A 20556-nucleotide genomic window follows, 5' to 3' on the forward strand; every position below is an offset into this window, starting at 1 on the left:
CTCAAGAAAGGAAAACTACAGACCAATATCCTTAATGAACATAGATGCAAAAATTCTAAACAAAATACTAGCTATACGCATTCAAAACTATATCAAGAGAATAATTCATCACGACCAAGTCGGTTTCATCCCAGAAAAACAAGGCTGGTTCAACATACGCAAATCAATACATGTTATTCACCACATAAATAGAACCAAGAACAAAAACCACATCATCATAGCAATAGATGCTGAAAAAGCATTCGACAAAATCCAACACCCATTTATGTTAAAAACACTGCAAAAAATTGGGATAGAAGGAAAGTACTTCAACATCATCAAGGCAATATACTGCAAACCCAAAGCCAACATTATATTGAATGGGGAAAAACTGCAAGAATTTCCGCTACAGTCAGGAACAAGACAAGGATGCCCACTTTCACCTCTCCTTTTCAATATAGTCCTTGAGACTCTTGCTGCAGCAATCAGACAAGAGAAGGAAATCAAAGGAATCCACATAGGAAGAGAGGAAGTGAAATTATCCTTATTCGCAGATGACATGATCCTTTACCTGGAAGACCCAAAGAACTCAACCAAAAGACTTCTGGAGCTGATCGACAAATTCGGCAAAGTCGCAGGTTACAAAATCAACCTAAAGAAATCAGTGGCCTTTCTTTATGCCAACAACGAATCCACAATGAAGGAAACAAAAACAACAATTCCATTCACTATAACCTCAAAACCAATAAAATACCTAGGAATAAACCTAACCCAAGATGTAAAAGACCTCTACAACAAAAACTATAAAACATTAAAAAAAGAAATAGAAGAAGACCTTGGAAGATGGAAAGATCTCCCGTGCTCATGGATAGGCAGAATAAATATCATCAAAATGGCCATTCTGCCAAAACTGATCTATAGGTTCAATGCAATTCCCATTAAAATACCAGTGACATTCTTCAGAGACCTAGAAAAATCAATCATGAACTTCATATGGAGAAAGAAAAGACCTAGAATAGCCAAAGCAATTCTCAATAACAAGAAACACGCAGGAGGCATTACAATCCCAGACTTCAAACTATACTATAGAGCAATAGTAGTAAAAACAGCATGGTACTGGCACAAAAACAGATATACTGACCAGTGGATTAGAATAGAAGATACAGAAACAAACCCACACATCTTTAGTCAATTAATCTTTGACAAAGGGGCCAAACACATACGCTGGAGAAAAGACAGCCTTTTCAACAAGTGGTGCTGGGAGAACTGGCTAGCCATTTGTAAAAAGATGAAGCTAAACCCCTATATCTCACCTAACACAGGAATCAACTCAAGATGGATCAAAGACTTAGAAATTAGACCTGAGACGGTGAAGTTAGTAGAGGAGAACATAGGTTCAACACTACAACATATTGGCACAGGCAGTAACTTTCTCAACAAAACCTCCAAAGCTCAGGAAATTAAAGCAAGAATAAACAAGTGGGATAACATTAAACTAAAAAGTTTCTTCTCATCAAAGGAAACTATCAATAACCTAAAGAGGAAGCCTACAGAATGGGAAAGGATCTTTACCAGCCACCATTCTGATAGGGGGCTAATATCCAGAGTATACAAAGAGCTCAAAAGGCTCTACACCAACAAAACAAACAACCCAATCAAGAAATGGGCAAATGAACTAAATAGACACTTCACAAAAGAAGAGATACAAAGGGCTAATAGATACATGAAAAGATGTTCTTCATCACTGGCCATCAGGGAGATGCAAATCAAAACTACACTGAGATTCCATCTAACCCCAGTGAGAGTAGCAAGCATAAAGAAATCAAACAACAACAAATGCTGGCGAGGATGTGGGGAAAGAGGAACTCTTTTACACTGTTGGTGGGAGTGCAAACTAGTTCAGCCACTATGGAGATCTGTGTGGAGATTCCTAAGAAAGGTGGGAATAGATCCACCATATGATCCAGCTATACCACTCCTGGGTATCTTTCCAAAGGGGTTAAATTCAGAGAAATACAGCAACATATGCATACCTATGTTCATAGCAGCACAATTTGTAATAGCCAAAATATGGATCCAACCCAGATCACCATCAACAGATGAATGGATAGCAAAACTGTGGGAAATACACACAATGGAATTCTATTCAGCCATAAAGAAGAACAAAATTTTATCATTTGCAAGAAGATGGAAAGCCCTGGAAAGCATCATGTTAAGTGAGATCAGCCAAGCACAGAAGGAGAAGATACACATGTTTCCTCTAATATGCCCAAACTAGAAAACACAAAGGATACCAGTAGGACCCCAGATATTAGAGGGGAAATACTAGCTAAGTTTCAATGGAAAGATAGGAGAGGAGAAAGGCCGATCTTGATTAAGGAGCATCTTCACCTGAACATGTGTAAAATTATGAATAAGACATGGTTAACCTGGCCAACCATTGGTGGGGGGGGGAGAAAACGGGGGCGGGGGGAGAGGGCACCAAATATAGTGTAAATGTATACTATTTATGTTCAATAAAAAAATTGTTAAAAAAAATAAAATTAAATTAAATTAAAAAAAAAAAAAAAAAAAAAAAAAAAATTAAATGTCATCCGCCAGAATTTTCACAATGTGTGATGGTCTTCTTGCTACACCTTACCCAGAAATGAGAAAGAACTATCTTCGCTATTTGATTTTCTGGAAGGTCACCATAAGCACAGGAGGAATAAAAATGTTACTTATCCCAGTGGTTTCAGAGCCCATTTTCCTTTCTGCTCTCTCCTTCTTTTGGCAAGGATATCCAAACAGGGTTATGCATGTTTAGGACCTGGCTCATTTGATTTGCAGAGGTGGTGACTTTATTGGCCTCTAACTGCCTGGCATTATCAAATGCCGCTTGAGCAGAGAGCTGTGCTTTGTAATTCATCTCCGGCAGCTTGGCCTTCAGGTTTATCTTGAGGAATAAAAACTTGGCAAAGTCGAGGGAATGTGTATCAGTGGGACAGAGCTGGAGAGGGTCTGCTTATTTTTCTCCTGCAGTCAAGACACTCTATATTTCGGGTGTTTTTTTTTTTTTTATTGGTTTTGCTCCTTCAGCTTGGTCTGTAATGATAGCCATCTCTGCACTTAGGTTTTGGTGCCAGTCTCTGTTGCTACTGCTCTGAGCTTGATAAATTCACCTTTCCATGTTCCTCCCTAGGCAGGGTCACTCTACTCCAGTGGTTTTCTGTAAGTTCTCATCATACCTTTCTTGAGCTCTTTACTTTCTCACTGTAAGCCTTTTGATATCAAACGGGAAACACTGGTGCCCCAAATGTGGAATTGTGTGGGTGTGCATGTATGTACATTGGCATGTAAGTGTGCCTGTGCGTGTGTGTGTGTGTGTGTGTGTGTATGTGTGTGTGTAAGGTGTGGAGTTCCTGTGAAGGATGAGATAACTTGTATATGTTGTCAGCTAATCTCTCTGTATCCACGCTACTTGTGTTTATAAGGAATAGAGTGAGCCTAAGAAATGGCTTGGTGTGGGGAAATCTGATGTTCCAGGTGGACATCATGCCTTCGCATAGACACAGAATTCCAAACGAAGCTATTCCCATGAAAATGATCCATCACACTTCTGGGAGTTTCTCTTCCTTTGGGGAAAGACCTGTTTCATTTTATGGCACTGAATTCTACATAAAGCCCTCAGAGAATGCCCAGTAAGCTGGGAAGCTATTTTTATCTCTTTGCTTCTCATGTGGATACATTTGATACCTGAAGTCTCAATGGTCATTAATAGTTATAGTTTATTTAACAGCATATAGCCAAGATATAATTTTGACTTTAAGTATGAAGTGCTATATATCAAATCTCAATCGTACCACAAAGCACATCAGCACAATAGCTGCACCCCAACATGATAAAATCAAAGCATTCCCTTCCTTCTCTTCCCTTGCTCTCTGCCCACAGAGGCCACCTCCAACTTCCTTGGCTGACTCCCTGGCATGTCTCTACCTGTTCAACCTTTCCAGGTCCAGCTCAGTAGGACTTTACAGCACTCAGAATCTCTTTCATCATGATGATTCCCAACCCTTCTCTGTCCTTCAATTTGACTTTCATATACATGCTTCCTACATCTGGCCCTCAACAACTGTGAAGTAAATGTGGAGTATTTATATGGGCCACAATATTTCTGTAAATATCTCTAGTACTCCTTAGAATCCTTGTCAAAAATTAATTTAAATTTTGCCGGGCGTGGTGGCGCACGCTTGTAATCCCCGCGCTTGGGAGGCAGAGACAGGAGGATCGCGCAGGTTCGAAGCCAGCCGCGCGCGCTGGCTTAGGAGACCCTGTTTCCAAATAAAAATGTAAAAATAGGTCTGGGAGTGTAGCCCGGAGGTAGAAGGGCTTCCAGGAACCCCAGTACCACAAAAAAAAAAATTAATTTAAATTTTGTCTTCTCCTGTGGTCCTCTTACATTAAGGTGTCCAGCCCTGTTACAATCTTTGTATTGCAATTCACTCCACTGTATCATTTTTTTTAAGTTAATAATGGTAAAGTCACTTTGCACAAGGAGTCCCAAATTTGTTTGTGGTTAAATAGGTAAAGCTAGGTGTGGTGGCATAGGCCTATAATTCCAATACTTGTGAGGCTGAGACAGGAGGATTATAGGTTCAATGCCAATGTCAGCAACTTAATGAGACATTGTTTTAAAATAAAAAATAAGACCGAGGGTACAGTTCACAAGTAAAATGCTTCTGGTTTAATGCCTATTACTAAAATAATAGTAAAAAATAAATAGTAAAAGCTCAGCATTAGAAGATAAAATAATTAAAATGACAATGACCTAAATTTCTGAGCAGTTATAAACCATGGGATACTCCATGAAAGATTTTTGCAAATATAAGCATGGGAACCTCTTCATGTACTTGGAATGGGTCACTGTTGACCTCACTCTGCAGATGCAAGAACCAAGGCATGGCCAATATCTTGCTTAAGGTCACTTAGGTAGAGAACCTTAGATCTGGACTTCAAGTCAGTTTAACTACAGAGCTCCTACACTTAACCATGGCTGTATTCTTTTTCAGATTTCTTACTCTTAGCTGAGTGTTGTGGCACATGCCTATAATCTCAGCATTTGAGAGGCTGAGACAGGAGGATCTTGGTTTGTGGACAGCCTCAGCTACTTAGTGAGGCCCTTTGCAACTCAGTGAGACCCTGTTTCAAAATAAAGAATAATTAAAAAAAAAGGATTGGGGGTATAGCTCTGAGGTAGAATGTCCCTGAATTATGTCCCAGTACTACAAAAAAATGAAAGAAAGAAAGAAAAGAAAACAAAAGAAAAGAAAAGAAAGAGAAAGAAAAAGAAAAAAATTATTACTCTTATCTTGAAAGAGAAATGTTATATTGGAATACCATGATTATAGTAAACTCATTTACTGATTTCTCAGTACATTTACTCATAGTCATTCAATACATATTTTTTGGCATATAACATTTGGAGTATTCTAAGCAACTATGTTTTTTATGATTGGAATGTGCTAGGTGCTGGACTGTTTAAGGAGGACACCATATATCTTCACTGTTTTTCCATGCTTACTATCTGGATGGTTCTCTCTCTCACACCAATCTATAAAATGTTCCATGTGGAGGGTGCACTGTTGTGTGGGAGTTCTTGCTTATTTCTGCCTGATGCCAATTGAAAGAAGATTAATCCCATCTTCTGAGACTGACATTACAACTAAAATTTGAGGAAGTCTCAAAATTTGAAGAAGATTAAATAAAGATGAAGCAATGATGGCAAGAAAAATGAGAACACTTTCTAGACCAGGATTTCCCTAGGCTTTGTGATAGAATATTTTTATCTTTTAAAAAATGATCCCAGCCAGGAGAAACATAGGCTCGGAAGGATCCAGGGTGTCTCTGCAAACAGGGAACCCATCTTGCAAAAACAGGTCTAAATGTTCTTCCTTTTCCAGGCTCCCTGATAAGATAGAAGTCTCATTCTAGAGAGATTGTACTCTAAGTCTCTATCCTATAATAAGTAGGTCTTGGACTGAAGAATATTTTTCTTTCTTACCTTCTATTTTGGTTTGTAAGAGGCCATTTTCCTCCAAGAAATATCACCACCACAACCACGACCACCGCCATCGTCATCATCCTCAAGACTATTGAGTCTTTTTTTTAAAGAGATGGTACCCAGACTGTACCAAAGATACTGTTTAGAGAGTAGGACGCACCATGCTCACTGGTCATGTCTTTCAGCATGGCTCACTGAGGAATGACCAGGTTTTCATGCACTTTAAATTTGTCAGCCAGGTGGCCCCATTCCCAGCACAAACTTTTTCACTCAGCTGGGGTAAACTGTCACTGTCCATTAAGCCAACATGCTCTTCATCATTATTAATTAATATTCCCTTCCCAAAGGAGGGAAGATACTGTTCATAATTGTCAGATTCTCTTTCATCATCCATACAACCCAAAGACACCAGAAATCACATGCTTCAGACACACTCGCCACAGATCTTTGACCCTGGTCACCATCAGAAATATTGTCTTCGGTTACTCAACCCACATGATGCCCCTGAAACATTTGCACCATTCAGGAATAACAAACTTAAGACACTTGCTTCCAAGTTTTTCCTCACATACATGCAATCACTAGATGAAATTGAGAGGCACATGTAAGTACTCACCACATTTAGCTCTAATCCAGGATTTGGTTCAGAAAGTGGTGTATTTGTTGGGAAGAATCAAAGGGTTAATTCTGTTTACATTGATTTTTTTTCCCCCAGACAGTTTTCTCCTTTCTGTTTGATTTTTTTCTCCTTTAGATGGGATCTAACACTATTTATCTTACCCTACAGTGTCCTTTAATCTTGATGCTATTACTCATTCATAATCAAATAAGAGCCCAGAATCTGATGTTTCAGGGGAAACATGATATTTTATAGTTGATAGTTTGCATACTCTTGAATATCGGTCCTAATTTTGCCACCTATGAGCTCTGTAATTTTGTGAAAGTGGTTGTATTCTCTCAACCTCTATTTACTTAATAAGAGGTGGGTGATTGCTGTTCCTATTTCCTGAAGTTAATATATGAATTGAATGATGTGATGGAAAGTTATTTACAGTGCTTTGCACACATGGTTTCCCCAATCTTAACTATTCTTATTAAACTTCGTCAATGAAAATCTATTTCTAGTATGTTGTCCCTGTAGCCACCTTTCCTCATTTATATTTCTTGATTTTAATTAATAGGATACATGCTCAATCGCCAATTCTTATTTGGAGAAAATTCTGGTATTTTGATAACTAACTCACAGAAGACTGTCCCTCATTTTGCCCACCTCATTTCCTCCATCTCATGGTATACCCGCATGCAATGTGAGAGAGCTCAGTCTTTGTAGCCAGGTTCCAATGTGTGTGCAAAATGATTGGTTTTAATGAGAACTGGGCTTCCTGCTGCATTTCCCACAAAGACCTATCGACTCTGTATATCCTCTCTATCCTGACCCATTCATTTACTTATGTGCTATACAGTTCTTCTGTTAAAATAGCTTGAAGAGCATACAAATACAGACATAGTGGGTAACTGGCATTCAGAAACATACACATTAGGAATGGCATTCTTTGCAGTCACGCCCCCCCCCCAAATGTGAGCAGGCATGCGCTCCATGTGTTCTACCCCTGTTCCCCTACCTCATACGTTGCTCATCTCTGGTCCTTATTAATTCATTTATGGATTTTCTTACTTTTCATTTATCTCTAAGCCCTCATCATTCATTTCAATTCTACTGGGAAATTCATGCTGGATGGCTTTCAGCCTCCTGCTAGCCAGAACAATCAGATTTAAAGGAACATTTGTGCCAGGCTCCGTGTCCGCCAATATTCTTTCTATCTAGGTAATCAGCAGACACAGCACTGCAGTTCTGATCACATCAATTTCAATTCAAGTTGCCGTGAACTGTCAGGCTAATAAAACAAAGACACTTCTCTCCTGGGCCCCAGGATGCAGAGCACCTTTACATAATACAGTCACACTGCTGCTCAAAGTGATGATAATAAGAGCCAGCAGTCTCCCTACTGAGAGTCAACCACAAGAGAGACACAAAGGGGAAAAGCAGGATTAACAAAGAAATGTTTGCCATGTCCAGAGGTCATCCTGCCTCCTCTCCTTCCATACCAATGTTAATGTTTGCATTCAGAAAACCATTCCTGAAAGTAGCTGCAAATAACAGGACATGATAACATCATTTCCCTTCAGATCTGTCATCTTTCCCATCATCAAGGGACTAATTAAAATGGTCTCTATTTCTGGAAGAAAACAAAAATGTATCCAGAGAATTGATTCTAAATTGATTGGAAAGACAGGAGGGAATAATCAAGCAGGGAATAAAAGCTACCTGAAAATTAGAAAATGTTTGAGAGACTAAGGACAGAAGTAGGGCGAGGAAAGCACACTGTGTGCCTGGGCTGGGACAGCAGCTGCGATGGCATGCTGGCTGGATGCTGGGTAGAAACACTGCCATGGTGAGTGCTGGGGCAAGGCGAGAGCATATCTGGCGTTTCAATGAAGCACAATTTAAGTTTAAATATCCATTGAGCTTTTACAACGGAGGCAAGAAATATAAATAAGAAAGCAATTAGCTGGTGTTTAGAAATGTCATATGGCAGACGGGTGTTATAGTACATGCCTGTAATCCTAGGGCTTGGTAGGCTGAGACAGAAGGATAGAAGGTTTGAGGCCAGTGTCAGTTACTTAGTGGGAACCTGAGCAATTTAATGAGACCCTGTTTCCAAGTAAAACATAAAATAGGCGTGTGACTCAGAGGTGGAATGCTCCTGGGTTCAATCCCCAGTTACCAAAATAAAAAATGGCATAGAGCAATGCTAATTGCATTATGGAAAGAGGTAAAAAATCTAAAGTAATGGAAATGTATTGGATACTTAAATCATACAGGTAGATTTGAAGATAAGATTAGAAGACTTCATTGGTCTTTAGATATGTTGGAACATAGTATTAATTATGCTATCTATAATTTACTGGGCATGCTCAGCACTTTACAAGAATTAACTCATTTTATCCTCAAAGATATCCTATCCAGTAAGTACCATGTTTATCTCCTTTTGTTTGTTTGTTTGTTTGTTTGTGGTGCTATAGATGGAAAACAGGGCCATTCTACCTCTAAGCTATTCCCTAAGCCTTGTTTCATTTTTATTTTTGAAAATGGACCTCACTAGGTTGATGAGAGTCTCACTCCATGATGAGGCTGTCCTTAAACCTGCAATCTTCCTGTCTCAGCTTTCCAAGCACTGGGATTACACGCACATGCTACCATGCTTGGCTTATTTTCATAGTTTAAAGGAGACTGAAACCTTAAATCAAAGGGTGCAGATTTGGCTGAAGAATACATCTAGATGGCCTAATGAGGATTTAAACCCATAAAGTCTGGATCCCAAATCTGTGCTCTAAATCAAATTTTATCTAAAATAAATTTAAAACAAAATCACAAGAGTGTTTAAATATTTTCCAGAATGCATGATCAGTTTGAGAATGTGATATGATACTATATTTATCTGAAACACAGGTAAGAGAGAAAGTGGAAAAAACTTGTAAAAATATAAAAAAGTCCAGCAGCACATTTTTCTAAATATATACCCTCAAACTATGCTCTCTGCTAGCCTGTCATAACTCCATCACAAATAGTTGGGTTCTGCATTAGGCATACTTTTCATTAACAAACTTTTACACATACAGTGAGGTTTAGATTCTAGAACATCTGTATAAACTTCTGGAGAAAGAAGATAGAAAATACTAAGAGGAAACACAATGAAAGGCTTGAATTTAAGTGAAATTGGTTTCTTTCATTCTGGATATAACTTCTTGCTTCTTGTTATACAAACAACCACTTGACTCTGAATCTCTCCTCTAGCAAACAACAGTGTCATTATGACTGTACATATTTGAATCCATTTTAGACTTTTTTTTTTCAGAGAGAATATAGGTATGATTGCACTCCTCAAATCCTGAATATGTTTTTAAATGGCTCATTACAGTCCATTATAAATCCTTCATAGTGCAAGATAAGACTGACAAATGGCTAAAATCCACCACAAAATAGTAGCTTTCTTTTTACCTAACTGCGCCTTAAAAGGCAATGAAAGCTTTGGTGTTTGTCATGAAAGCTGACTGATCTGATATATCTGATTTTATTTTGAATCTTGGTTATTTCAAAAGACAAAGGGCCTGAGTTCCCTCAGGGGAGTATAGTAAGCCCTGTTTTTCTTGTTGTTCATTTGTTAATATGCTTTTTTCAGATTTATAGGGGAACCTATTAATCTTATTTCACTCGCTACCCCGGAGGAAGAAGATTATTTTCCAGGAGATACTGTGGAGTTAGGAATAACTTGAAGGCCAACTAGAGCAATTTCTAATGGTAAGCAAGAATATCCAGTATTTACTCTTTATCTACTGGTAAACAAGAACATTACCTAATGGTAAGCAAGGATATTCACCCTTTCTTAAAACACAAAAAAGGAGTTCTGCCCACCTCTCCTTTTGGCAACACCATGTTTGCCCTTTAAAACTATTTCAAAATTCACATGCACATCACCCCTGAACAAATGCTTTGTTTGACTGTTTCCCAAGACACTCTCCAAGTCCTCTGGGGCTTTATAACCTGTGGGCTTGGTCAAGAAAGAACTCCTCCAAGAGAGTAGAGTTCTGCGGATTGTAAATTGATGAATAAAGTATTCTGGATTCCCCTCCATATCCCAAGTGGAAAGAGGCTGCACAAGGAACTGACATAAAAATGTTCAACCAAAGCCAGTCATGGTGGTGCACGTTTGTAATCCCAGCATTCGGGAGGCTGAGACAGGAGGATGATGGTTAGTGGACAGACTCAGCTACTTAGTGAGGCCCTCCGCAACTTAGTGAGACCCTGTTTCAAACTAAAGGGGGTGTAGGTTGGAGGTTGAATACCCCCAGTGTTCCATCCCCAGAACCACAAAAAAAGAAAAATTAACCAGCTAATCCTGGGCCTTCATCATTCAGTCTGGCCACTGCTGTGGCTCGGGGTCACATATGGCTGGTGACATACCTCATAGAGGTCGATCATGACGTTGCCCTCAGGGCCTCTGCTGCTCTGAACGTTCTCCAAGGCCAGCGTGAAGTAGACCCCACGGGTGTCTGAGATGTAGAGGTTGTATGTGTCATTCTGGTTCCATTCTTGAACGGCTGCAAACACTTGGTTCTCATCTGTGCTGATGACATGCATGTCCTGCAGAGAAGTGCAGAGAGGGAAGAGGAAAGTGTTTCCTATGTGAACCTGCCAGGCATTCAATGAGTGTGTAATCTAGTGAGGAATGCCAGAAGAGGCACTTTGACAGAAGACTCAGTGTTTCTTTTTGCCTATACAAGAAATAATAATTAATTAGTTAAATGTTAATCATATATTTTCTTTGTCACTTGTGAGTTTAGGCAGTAAGGTCTTGGGAAAATAGGATACAGGGATGCTTAGTAGCTCAGTTATAATTTAATTGCCTCATTAGATAAGTCAAGGAATACTGTCTTAAATATGTATGACTTTGCAGAACCAATTATTTTGATGTATTTGCCAAGCTCAAACATGGTTCTTGCTCAGAAGGCTTATGTGGAGTAAATAGGTGGGAAATCTATGAGGACAAGAGAGGAAAGAGACAATTCCCGCATCTCTCAGTGTCGTCCTTACACTGGCAACATGAGCATCACTTGCCAGCTTGTGAGACACACAGAACCTTAGGATCCATTTATGGAATCAAAAAATGCTTTTGCTAAGATCTCTAGGTTAAACGTATGTACACTAAAGTCTAAGAAGCACTGCCCTAGTGTTCAGCAACTTCCAGCAAGCCCCTAGAAGAAATATATGCACCAGAGAGTCCCAAAGCACTAATGCTCATGTTAATGAGTATTTAAAGCCTTAGCTGCTAATCAAAACTTTACCCTGAGAGGTTCTGCAGGAAACTTTAAGTAACAGAGGGGAAAAAACAGTCATCATAGATGATGGTGTTTTCATACTGCAGTTGTCCCAGAAGATAAAAACAAAAGGCAGTCAACAAGCAGGCAGGGGCAGATGCTCCTGGTTGGATTTCCAGATCCTTTCCTTCCTGTTCATAATGCCAGGCAGGTGGAGTCTGACACAAACCAAAACCTGCTGTCTCAGACCAAGGCTTCCTGTCTCTTTCAGGGGATGCAAGTACATATGTTCTCAGCTGCCTGTATCCTTAGGCCAAAGCAGTAGACACAGGATAACTTTAAAAAAAAGCAAAATAACTAACTAAATAAAATTAAGACAAAAGGGAATAAATCTCCCCCTAAAAGAGCTGCAAATAATCATAAAGTTAAAAGAAAACCTGGCAAGATTCTTGGCTTTTGTGCAACTTCTCAATCACATCTTTGCAAACAAACACCGCTTTATCCTTGGGAAGCCTTTGGAAATCTGATAATCTTTCTTGGTAATAATTGCATGGCTGAGAACTTCTAACTTACATTTTTCTTATAACTTGAGGCTTTTTTTTGGGGGGGAGGGGGGACTGGAACTGGGGATTGAACCCAGGGCCTTACACTTGTTAGGCAAATGCTCAACTACTTACTTTTTATATTCTCAGCCTTTATAACTTGGGTTCAAATTTTGGCTCTATAACTTGGCCAAGTCAATGGAACTCTGTGCTCAGAATTTCTACCAGCAAAATAGATTAACCCTAGCACGTCCCCCACCACCCAGGGAATTGTGAGTATAAAAGCACATAGGGAGCCTGAAATGGTGCTGCATACCTGGAACCCCTGGTACGTGGGTGGCCTAGACAGAAGAATTGCAGATTTGAGACCAGCCTCAACAATTCAGCTAGGCTCTTAGCACTTTTGGCCTTGCTTCAAAATAATTAATTAATTAATTAATTAATAAAATAGAGCCAGGGTTGTAGCTCAAAGTCAGAATGCCTGTGTTCAATCCTTGTCTCACACGCACACACACACACACACACACACACACACACACACACCAGAGCAACTAATGACTGTTAAACATGTTTAATAGTGTCCAGCACTTGATGTATGCTCTATACATGCTAGCTCTTTTCATTTAAGGAAGCCCTTAATTGATTTAGCAAGGTTAATTTATCTTTTATGTTTTGTAAATGTTAGAGTCCTCACTAATACACTCAACACAAAATGGTGCTTCTTTCTAATGAAGAGCATTAGCTATGCAAATCGGCCCCAGGGCCATTCCTTCTTCCACTGAGGGACAAACCCTCCATGGCTCCCCACAGACTAAGGAGCAGAGACCAAATTCCTTAAATTACAATTCTACAATTACAATCTACAATCTACAATTCTAAATACTAGCATTTATAATTGTCAAACAACTACTCCCAGTTCCTGTTTTCTTCCTTCAGCAGAAAGTAATATAATTCCCAAATCCACATTAAACTGTTTAATAGGAAGCTGGTCCCAGTATAGCTAGTTCCTACCTCTTAGACTTTTGGAGTGAATTTCTACATTGGGGAACTTCTTTGGTTCCTACAATAGAGATCTGATTAAGTAATCCTTGGTGGGAGAAATTATACAATAAATTTATACATTTATAGAATCCTACCTCACAAAGACCTTTATTTTAAGGATTCGGAACTGAAAATACCAATATATCAAGTGTTTTGATCTCAGTCACTTTGAGAAACAGTGATATAAAAATAATCATCTCTAGACATGGGCTGAGAGCAACTCTCTCTCATTTAGTCTAGTTACAGTGAACAGATATTGGTATTAAATATCTCAATTGAAAGATCTGACACTTAAAATACTACCTTTCTTTTTCTTTCTTGCCTAAAACATCCTCCGTTCTTAGGATAATTCACTTTTTTCTTTCACTGAGTCATACAACTGTAGACTAGGATGGAATTGTATAGTTCTTTTATTGAAACATGTTTTAAAAATCTGTTTTAATAGAAAACCAGCATTACTGGATTTTAACAGATTGTAAAAAGGGACAGGGGCTTCATTGATAAAGTTATTTACTTAACCCTCAATCAAAGGGATTTCTTGTGACAGGGCATTCATTGGCCTTCATTCAACATATCAGTAAGCAATTGTGGAACACAGATGGAGTTTATTCCTCTTTTAACCTTCTTTGATCATGAGACCAAATTTTTACTGAACATTGCTAACAAAATTTATTCTAAATAATGCATAAAATACTATTTCAAATCTAAGCTCTTTACATTAAAACAAAAGAAGAGAGAAAAAGGAAAATTGATAAACCAGCTGCCCAGGGTGTCAAAGCAAGTTAATGACGGATCCACGTCTGCTCTGGGTTTGCTATTGCAAACCCAGCAGCCTGTGCAGTACCTACATTGATCTTCTCCATGGAGACAACTAGATCCATACTAATAATAATATTACCTTGCTTTTATAGAGTATCTGTCCTCCAAGATGCTCAAAGCACTCTCATCTGTATTGCTTCATTTATCTCACTTGAGTAGCTTAACATGAACCCCCAGTAAGTTAAGGAAAAGAGAAGACTGTCACTGTGCCTCTGTCCAGAGGACCCAGTGATCCTAAAAGGAATGACAACATTAAAATCTAGCCATCTCCCTCAGTGGTTATTCTCTATCATTGTATTACCAACTTTTTTTTTTTTTTTTTTTTTTAAGACAGCTCAGAGCAACTTTGGGACTTCAAGAGCTGATAGGATGACAATAGATGATTCAAGGGAATTTGTGCATGAAAGTCCTGGTTTGTCTCCATTCCCTTGGTCAGGGGGAAGCTCTGCTCCTTCTGGGGCTCCGACCCAGGCCATGAAACACATGTACCTCTGTCGCAGCTCACTCCACCTGAGCCGGGGCTGCTCTCTGAGGTGTAACCGGATTGTAATGAAGCATCTCATTGCTTTGTATCATAAACCCACTTGGACCATAATTCATTCATTTGCTAGACCAGCTCCTGTTTTTATAGGAACAAGCTAAATTAATCACAGCATTCTACCTTTAGAACTCAAATAAGATTGAATCAAGGAACATGCCATCCGGGAGGGTAGAGGGAGGGAGACAGACAGCTCAGTCAGATTCAAAGTAAAACTTTTCCTTCCAGATTGGCTGGATGCCGCCGGGGGCAACTGCCAGCAGTGATCGGCATGATGGATTTGAAGAAGCAACACAAAGCAGTGACCCCCAAACCTCTGTGATGGGTCCACGAAGGTGTCTTTGATTTTAAACTACCAATGCTGCCTTTTGTTACATCAATGGGGCTTTTTCTCTCCTTACTCTGGATAGTGTATCAAATTTGAGGGGGGTTGGCAATGCTGTATTTTAACAATTGAAGTTATTCATTTATTTTCAAAAGAATACAAGCCTACAAAATCACTAGCTTTGGTGTCAGTAGACTTGAGTTCTAGCCTCCATTCTGCAGACTGGGCCAAAGCTTATTCAACCCAAAGAGCCAGGTGTGGTGGCACACGCTTGTAATCCCAGCATTCGGGAGGTGGAGACTGGAAAATCCCAGTTCGAGGCCAGTCTCAGCTACTTAGTGAGGCCCTCTGAAACTCAGTGAGACCCTGTTTCAAAAATATAAAGAATAAAAAATAGGGCAGGGGGTGTAGCTCAGAGGTCAAATGCCCTTGGGTTCTGTCCTCAGACCTGCAAAAAGAAAAAGAAAAAAAAAAGAGTATATTCACTCAAGATTGAGCATGAGGGAGTGGCTCAAAGCTGATGCTCTTGTTCTCAATTCAACCTGCCTCTTGAACCACAGCACTCCACTGCATTGAGTATCTTATTTTTAAAGGTATAAATCTTCCAAGTTAACAACAACTTCTACTACCACTACTACTATTACTATTTCTTCTTCTTCTTCTTCTTCTTCTTCTTCTTCTTCTTCTTCTTCTTCTTCTTCTTCTTCTCCTCCTCCTCCTCCTCCTCCTCCTCCTCCTCCTCCTCCTCCTCCTCCTCCTCCTCCTCCTCCTCCTTCTCTTTCTCCTTCTCCTTCTCCTTCTTCTTCTTTGGGTGGGCAAAGAAATCACAATTTATTTCAGTGCTCACAAGTGGGAGAATGACTGCTCCATTTATTGAGGTAAAATGTTCTTCTCCCCAAGGAGCCCTCCTAAGAAATTATCAAGTGTAATTTTAACATCCTGTTTTTCTCTTATAAACTTCATCCAAGTCTCATCTAATGTACAACTTCAGTGTTGTAAGTTCTTATCTTATTGGAAGAACACCTCAGCCAATCAAGGGCAATAGGCATTTAAATGCATGTACCCATACAGACATCCTGTTCTGGGCAGTTCCACAGTTATTAACTTCTTAGCAGCTGAAAATAATAATAGTTGCCAATGTGGAGATAGCTCTTTGGAGTTAACAGTGCAATTAAATGTGTGTATTATGTCTAATGGGCTGAAGTTTATAGCCCACCTTTCATTGTCAGGGTAAGGGGCAAAGTGGTGAACAGAGAATTCAACCTGGAGAAGCCAGAGCAATCTGTTACCACTGTTCCCTGAAAGAGGAAACCTGCTATAATTTTATGTTCTGTCTGTCATATGCTTTCCTGGACATATTGCTGGTGTTCGTCCTAGGTGGCACACTGCAAAGTCAGGGGTGGAAATTTGAAACAAGAAGACACAATAAAAAAAAAAAAAAAATATATATATATATATATATATATATATATATATATATATATTCTGTTTTCAACCACAAAAATTTATTATATTTAAATACCCAGAATCCCCTTCTAAGTTTTTCACACATACATCTCCCTTATTCGAAGATTAAACTACAAGGCGCTAACAAACTGGTGACTTAAAATACTTCACAGTGGCCAGGAGATTGCAATTTGGCAGCTTTGAGCGCTCACATGACTTTTGCCTCCACTAGGTGGCGCTCCGTATTAACGCAGGTATTTCAGGTTTCTGGAAAGATAGCCCAGGGTTATCAGTGGTTGAGGTCTTTAATTTCTGTTTACTGCTATTTTCAAAAGGGAATGTTTCGGGGAGTCTCAAATATTAGCTTTGCCTCAGACCTCTAAAGACAACCCATCTCCCAAGTCCCACTGAGAAAGAAAGCAAAAATTAGAGTAAGGTAGCAGCAAACCTCCCAATTTAAAAAAAAAAAAAAAATATATATATATATATATATATATATATATATATATATATATATATATATATATATATATGGAACAATGTAAGGGAATAGAAGTGGATTACAACTGTTGCACTGATATACATCACATGCAAATAAGTAAATAAGTTATTTCTGTCTTTATAGCAAAGTAACACACACGGCCTGAAAATCTTTACTACTGAAAAAAAAAAAAAAGCAAATCAATATTAATGTGTTTAGATGCTTCTAAAGCAAGAATTCCAGAGAGAAAGAAAGAAAAAGAGAGGGGAAAGACAGAAAGACCAAGATAGAAAGGAGAGGGGCAAGATTGGTAAAACAAGAAAGCCAGGCAGAATGGACCTGAGAAACAGAGACTGGGATGATAGGAATGATATAGGAATGACAGACTAGGATGAAAGGGTCCTTGGGAATGGGGAGGGGGCAGGACTATGGGCATCAGAGAACATAAGGGAATGACAAGAAGTGATTCAGGGCATACCTTGGGCAAAGCATATTTTGGGAGCTTCATTTGGGCAAACGCGTTCCTCCGGTAGGACACGTAGTAATGTGGTCTTCCTCCTGATGTCAGCTGGATCATAAAAGCAAGGCTGTAAGAGGAGCTACTATAAAGGTTTCAGGTCACAGGGAACAGCCACCTGAATGGACAGACGTGACTGCCACAGAACAGTATGAAGGGCAAAGAGCTGGCATTCAGTTCAAAAACAATTTACACACTGTAAGTGCATTGGACAGAGGCCGGAACTGACCCCACTGGGCGAAAATACAATTGTTTAATTTGCACTGTGGCTCAGAAGGCAAGAAACATTCTCAGTTATTTTTCTCAAATGATATAAGCTTGAGGGTATACTGGCTTCTTGCCCATTAGCAGCCTGGCGCTCCAGCCCAAAGTCTGTGGTCATACAATAGGTGTCAGAGCGTTGTCTGAGAAAATGGCTCAGGGTTCCAGTTTGATGGAGTTACATTGATGACTGGGGCATGGAGGACAGATAGGATACTAGGCAGAGCGCCAAGCCAGGACTGTGGTCACATTTGCTCTAGGTCTCTATCTTTCCAAGGGGAATTGTGAAAACTTGTCTGGTTTGTCCTGGGCATACTTGCCAATGAATTCTAGTAGGTGTGAGGGAGAGCATGGTTTTCATCTAGACACAGACCCATGCTGGGCACGGTGTCTAAGGAGCCCTGCCAGTGTCTTTCCTAAGTAACCACTTTTAACCTATGCAGACTCCTGGAGTGTGAACATGAGCTGGAGTCTGCATACTCAGCATGTCAACAAATGCTTGGGGTGAATGTTATTTGAACACTTGGGGTGTAACTACACAGTTACCATCTGCTTCGGCACTCTGTGTTAGAGCACCTGAGTCCTGGCAGTTAGTTGAGGAACCATATTTTGAGTGGCATGGATCAAAAATTGGATTTCCACTTATAAATCATATATGTGGATTATAAATGGTTACTAGAAACCAGGAAAAGTTCCTCAGAGAAGCCCTGAACAAAAAAGGAATTAGGTGGAACTAATTTATGTAACCATTTGAATGTCACTAGAAATTATCAGCATATTCATTATTCATTTCCCTGAAGAAAAAAGTAGTGTGTGTGTGTGTGTGTGTGTGTGTGTGTGTGTGTAGCTATTTGTGAATCATTTAGAAATTATATCTGCTGATATTAGGCATTTAAAAAAGTTTCTACCTCAAAGTATGAAATTAAATATTTTAAATCCCAATTTCTTGTCCAAATAAATATAACAGTATCTAGAATGTCTCAATTGTAGTTGAATTATTTGCATATATATATATATTTATATGCAGGTGCATGTGTATACATACATTTATATCAGCTATTTTTAGCAATTGTCATTGTTAACTTTGAAAGCAACAACTGAATATTTAAATGCACTGTCCAAACAAGACTAATATTTTCCTTAAATGCTTAAAGGAAGCAAAGTATACTTAATCCCTGTCTCTTCTTAACCCTCAGGAAACTGTGTCCCACTCTCAGGAGGTGAAAAGCCTGGCTGAATGCATCTCATCCAGTCTCTTTATCCTGACTGCAGCCAGAGCGTGACAATAACAGCTGATTACTCTCATTCTGGCCGCTGTCTCCTACCACCTCCAGCCCAGCCCAGCTCCCCCTTCAGCCTTTTCTCTATGTTTAAGGAGGTATAGGGAAGGGGACTGATTAAATGACCATTCCCCAGATAAGAAGATTGATGAATCTGTTCAGACTCTTTGATAACTGGGAGTCTCTCTGAAAAGCAGATGAGGGGCCAATGGATTCATGTATCTTTCAGGAGATCCATCTTCACAGTGTTTCATGGGCTGCTGATAAGGTCCTCCAAACCCTGACCCCACAACCCCTTAGGACAGGAGTTTCCATGCCTGGTAAGAACTTTCCTTCCCTCTTTTCTTTCCTCCCTTCCTTCCTTCCTTCCTTCCTTCCTTCCTTCCTTCCTTCCTTCCTTCCACTTTTACTCTTGCCTGTGTGAGCAGGCAGAAAGAACTGCAATAGGAAGAGAAGGAGGAAGAGCAAGAGCGATACCTCAGAGACAATCGGTACAAGTGGATCTTTCTCACCTGAACAAACACGTAATCATCCTGCACAATCAAAGAGTCGGGGTCAATGTAACCTGGGAAAGGTTTATTTCTGTTGGCTTCTGTGCAGTTCTGCATGCGGCAAGTTAGGTACTGTGAATCTGAAAATAACAACAACAACAACAACAACAATAACAATAGGAGTGGGAATATACATACAGAGTATTAGAAACAAAGAGGATGTTTTACATTTCACTTGTTACCACCAGGTCTTCAAACCAACCTCCAGCCTTCAAGTGTGCCAGGGTTGTCATTGTTAAAATTATGATCAGTATTGCTTCCCCCAAACCCAGACTATCAAGGCTGCCCTCTCCTAGTGCATCACTAGTTCCTGCCATCCTAGAACATTAAACGCTTGTTCTTGAATTTTTCTCTCCCCAAACCAAATGAAAATATTTTCCCCAAACTGGCAATAATACTTGTGGTTTCATAGTTTGTTTTTTTCTTATTTTTCTCTTTAGTAGCCTCCATCTCCATCCTCTAACAAATAGGAAAACATACACGGACAGTCATTCACTCTCCCAGGTGGAAACTCTGCTCTTATCAGTACAAAGCTTTATCAAGCCAAGTATGGTGGCAAATGCCTAAAATTCCAATACCTGGGAGGCAGAGACAGGAGGATCACAGGCTCAAGGCCAGTCTGAGAAATTTAGAAAGGCCCTCCAATACTTAGTGAAAACTTGTTTCCAAATAAAAAATATAATATGGTTGGGGGTATAGCTCAGTTTTAGAATGCCCCTGGGTTCAATCCCCAGTTAAAAGGTTTTTTATTAAGAAAAGGTCTTGGGGCTGGGATGTAGCTCAGTGGCAAAAGTGCCTGTTTTGCAAGTCCAGCACTTTGGGTATAATCCCCAGTTCCAAACATCCTCAAAAAAAAAAA

The 20556-nt window shown here is 39.5% G+C and overlaps 1 protein-coding gene across 5 annotated transcripts in view; it reads right to left on the reverse strand.

Annotated features, from left to right (window-relative positions):
- The window catches only part of SORCS1 (sortilin related VPS10 domain containing receptor 1), a gene marked incomplete at both ends in the record, with an annotated part of 539831 nt that overhangs the window by 109523 nt on the left and 409752 nt on the right, over positions 1 to 20556 (reverse strand). For all 5 annotated transcript variants that reach the window (XM_080694691.1, XM_080694692.1, XM_080694694.1 and 2 more), the window contains 3 exons: positions 11043 to 11222; positions 17567 to 17656; positions 19659 to 19777. In XM_080694691.1, the coding sequence (XP_080550817.1) occupies positions 11043 to 11222; positions 17567 to 17656; positions 19659 to 19777 (389 nt within the window). The remainder of the gene's footprint in view (positions 1 to 11042; positions 11223 to 17566; positions 17657 to 19658; positions 19778 to 20556) is intronic.

This window comes from Muscardinus avellanarius, assembly GCF_963383645.1.
Source record: "Muscardinus avellanarius genome assembly, chromosome: 4".
Taxonomy (NCBI): domain Eukaryota; kingdom Metazoa; phylum Chordata; class Mammalia; order Rodentia; family Gliridae; genus Muscardinus; species Muscardinus avellanarius.